Source organism: Sphaeroforma arctica (assembly GCF_001186125.1).
Source record: "Sphaeroforma arctica JP610 unplaced genomic scaffold supercont1.1706, whole genome shotgun sequence".
NCBI classification, from domain to species: Eukaryota; class Ichthyosporea; order Ichthyophonida; genus Sphaeroforma; species Sphaeroforma arctica.
This window is the reverse complement of record NW_014038852.1, coordinates 1-4423: the sequence shown is the minus strand read 5'-3', so window position 1 is coordinate 4423 and position 4423 is coordinate 1. Positions and strand designations below refer to the sequence as shown.

Here is a 4423-nt window from a genome sequence, read left to right as displayed (position 1 = left end):
TATATATATGTGTGTGTGTGTATATATATATATATGTATGTATATATATATATATATATAGGAATTATCTGGGTTCCGAGACGACCATTCGTTTTCAGACGTATTGGAATAGGATTGTACTATTTTTTTCGTGACTGTGTACATACTCGGTGAGATGCCCATACGCATTTTGAGCAAAATATGAATTTCGATTTTGGATTTGTTTAGTGTAATTTGTACGCACGCAGTTTAGATACGACATATTAATGTATTTACATATATATATATATATATATAGCCCCGTGGGGAACTCGTGCATATGTGTGTAAATATACATTTGATACTAATGTATCATGAGTATATTCGAGTTCGAACCTATGGAATGAAATATAATGCATACATATAGATTCAATCTATACATACAAGCATATTTGTCTCAACTTGTTTAAAATGTTTGACAATTCAATCATAATATACAGTTTCCAGCACATGCTTTCTTATGTGTATATGCATATATAGTCAAAATATATACGGCTCACCTGTTGTTGCGTAATTTGGAATAGTCGTGTTATCGCCGCATTGATTCAAGATCAAGAAAATCACTAATACTACACCCCTCTTTGCGCCGAGCAGATACATTTCAAGACGGAGCCGTACCTAGAACTTTTTCCGAAAGAAGAACTCGTCTACTTAACAGCAGGCGAGTACCAAATGTTGTTGTCTTATTTTCATATAATATTTTCGATTCCAAATCCAAGGTTTCAATAATGTCCACGAAATTAATTGTGCAAAATTAGAGGGCTAATTTGCTTCAGATAGCCTTGCGTGAGTAGACTTTTGGAACTTCTTGTAATATAAATTGGAATTAGATACTATATCTGCAAAAAAAGTACTACGTAATGGGATAGTACCGACTTCTGACCTCTGTTTCACTAGCTATCATATGTGCATTCGACGACAATCTTAAACCAAGTCAATAATTATACCAAGCTCCGACTACTGAGTTATTTTTCACTAGCATTATATATGCATTCTGCGGGAATATTTAAACAAGCTCATTCTTAAAACAAGCTCCGACTACTTAATTATTTTCACCAACATTAATATGCATTCTGCGACAACCTTAAAACAAGTCAATTATATCGCAATCTGCACACCTTTGACTGCTTGGTCGGCTTAATTGTATGAATAACTTTTCATGTGCAAGTACACTTATAGTTTGTTGCTAGTGGTGTAGCTCATCTTTCCTCATCTACATGGAAACGACACAGATTCGCCAAATGTTATTGAGACTTTAGACGAAACGAAGGTGTACATCATCGGAGGCATGGTAGACCATAACAGGCTCAAGTACGCGTGCTACGAGAGAGCCACCGAACAGGGCATACAACACGCACAACTGCCCATTGGAGAGCACATGCAGATGAACAGTCGACGAGTGCTTACCATTAACCACGGTATGTGTATATGTGCTGAATAATCAGCTTAGTATGGATTGCTTGCAAGTGCTGGTAGAGTGATTGCTATCAGAACGGTATGCTTTTATGTAGGCGAGGCCCTCAGTTGTGACGTACTCCCGAGTATTTAGTACTAGTCACGGTATGGGTTATGGTTACTCAGTAATCATTTGCGTAGTAGTGCAGTCGGAGATCAATCACGATATGTGATAAACAAACATCTGCATTGTCCGGCTACAAAACACTCAAATCATAGTATCGCAGCCTACATTTTCTCTTTTGATCTTGGTACTTTGTACAAACCAAAGCTTTCTTTGTTCAGCCAACTACTTTTAAATCAAAGTTTTCTATATTCAGCCAACTTTCTGTTAAATTAATCAAAGCTTTCTGTATTCAGCCAGCCCAGTGGTGCAGTGAATCTCATTCAGCCACACTATTATGAAATCTTAATTCTGAAATCTAATTGATTGTTATAGCAGATGAATTGAAATACACATTCAATACTAATTTTCTTGCGTCATCTATCCCGTTTTGTATGTCACATAGTATTCGAGATCCTCACCAGGTACAAGCAATTCAACGATTGGAAGCAGGCGTTTGTGCAGACCATCCCCGAGCGCAAACAGCGAGCTGGTAACTTTGATAAAAAAGGGAAGGCCACAGCGCAGCATAGTAAGACTGAGAGGGTCGGCGGCGCATCCAATAGCACTGGTGCTTCAGGACAAGCAACTAATGAGATATCGAAGATAGTCGAGGTTGATAGAACAGACTTTGAGAATAGCGTTGAGAATGATTTAGAGCATACATGTGGGAACCAGGAGGGACAAGTAGTTACGAATGAGGATGACTGTGAAAGTACTACGACTGCTATGGTACATACAAATAACGAGAAGCAAATAATGATGGAAAAAGTGGTTGTGGATGATTCTGAGAGTGTAGCTGCAGTACCAGCACAGACAATCCCTGCGAAGAAAGGGGATATCGAGCTATCTAACTCTAATGTCGACGAGAATGTGGCTAGTGCTTAAACATGATATGAAAATAAAGTGAGCGCTAATGCGCTAAATTGTCGTGACCGCCACTCTTTTTTTCCTCCAGAATAATGACGATAACGGGAAAATATGTAGCAAACTCAAAACGGGAAAGTTTGAGATAATGATGACGAGAAAATTTGTATAAATCAAAGGAAAGCGAAGCAAAAGTAGAGGAGCTTGTTGAGCTACCGTATATGCCACTGTCAGGATCAATCTCTCAGTACAAAACGAACGACCCCTCAGGCTTCAATTGTACGTATAAATATAAACTTTTTATTTGTTTTTTTCATAACCCACTCAGTCGATGAAACGAGTTCTTGAATGTGTAAGACTGTTATAAAAATAATTATAAATATATCCGTTTTCTTATCGTTTTCTTCATATTCGAGTCGAGAGTTGAGAGGGCTACGTTTTCTTAGAACATTTTTTTTTGTGTCGCTTGCTGCTCATAGACGAAGTAACTGTTCGCAAATTGCAAACATCGCAGTCTTTTCGCCCATAACTGTTCGCAAATTGCAAACATCGCAGTCTTTTCGCCCAGTTACGCAACAGGCCACACGGCAGTGGAATATCCAGTAATTCAGATACGCAGGAATTCTAGACTATAAATAACCGCCTGTCTGTATGGCATATCCACAAGCCTGCTGACGTACAGCAGTCACTCATAGTGTGCATGGCACACTTACAGTATCGATGCAAGTCACATCTCCGTGTTCGTGAGTAAATTCAAAGCCTGCGCACTTACGCCCATATCGCGGCAACGGCCATCAGAATAACGCCAAACCACCACAACGCGTACCGCCTCCACAAACCGGCCTTTTTATCAGAATTGGGAGTCAGGCGATCTGGAGTGTCGTTAACCACAAGACTCCCGATGTAAATGAAAGTACCAGCACTTAGACTCACTACAAACCCGGACAGCTTCTCCGTTTCGTCACTCATGCTGGAGATCCACCATCCAATACCTACCCCCACGGGTGTCATGGCCGCAAACAAAATCAGCAGGCAAATCACTAAAAGCTTGCTAAGAGTCGACCGAAGGAAGGACTGTCCGAGTACAAACGCGGCCACGCCTTTGTGGGCAATCACAGCGATCAAGGTGGCCACAACGTCTGACGTTTCTGTCATTACGCCGATGCTCAGCCCCGCAAAAAATGAGTGAAAACTGATCGCTACCAGCAGACAGAAGGCCAGCAAGGTGGCCGAAGTTTGAGTGCACTTGTCCTGTAGCAGAGGTACGGACTCGTTCTCCGTTTGCATAGCAGCGCAGCTCGTAGTTGATTTTACATTGCCATCGTTGCTGTCCAACTCCACGGTGCTGTGGCGATTGTTTTTGGATTCTTCGGCGATCGTACCCCACCGCGCATGAGATAGGCCCGCATTGCCGAGCTTGTGGCCGACTTCATCTGCTGAGTGGCCGATGAAAGTGTGACCGTGTTGGTGAGCGATTGCACCCATGTTGTTAATCTCGTATACGTCGTGGAAGCGATTTAAAAGCTTGTTTAGCATAACATCTTCGATAAAGAACACCATCGAGTATCCTACCAGAGCCATAAAGTACGCCCACGGGTACTCGTAGTACGCAGATAGAGATTCGTTAGCATCGCTCAGCATGTGCAAAATTCCCACACATAGGATCACTCCACCACCGAACGCGTTACTGTGTAGAAAAGGTAGGTGACACCAATCAGCATATAAATTTACACACAGCCAAGCAAATTGCGGGTATGGCCCAAAGCCTCATAGTAAAAAGAATAAAAGCCCTAACAATCATATTACAAGATGGAGGACCGCAGTGGACAAGCGCTGTCTTCAAGGACTGCATACAATTTGATTCGTATGAATTCGTTCGAAAAGCCTTTTCATTATGCACAAAAGAATAATAAACACATAAACCCACACAAACACACAAAACACTCACAAACATACACATACACACACACACACATATAT

General features: G+C 41.2%; 2 protein-coding genes across 2 annotated transcripts; one reads left to right on the top strand and one right to left on the bottom strand.

Moving 5' to 3' along the window:
* Window positions 1–608: 608 nt before the first annotated feature.
* Window positions 609–2510, top strand: SARC_11475 (hypothetical protein; the record flags this gene model as incomplete). The annotated part of the gene is made up of 3 exons (XM_014294440.1): window positions 609–679; window positions 1251–1436; window positions 1983–2510. Coding segments are annotated over 3 exons (739 nt in total), but the record flags the coding sequence as incomplete, so codon positions are not given.
* A 701-nt stretch (window positions 2511–3211) lies between these two features.
* Window positions 3212–4084, bottom strand: SARC_11474 (hypothetical protein; the record flags this gene model as incomplete). The annotated part of the gene is made up of 1 exon (XM_014294439.1): window positions 3212–4084. The coding sequence occupies one exon, from the start codon at window positions 4082–4084 to the stop codon at window positions 3212–3214; it is 873 nt and encodes a 290-aa protein (XP_014149914.1).
* Window positions 4085–4423: the final 339 nt, after the last annotated feature.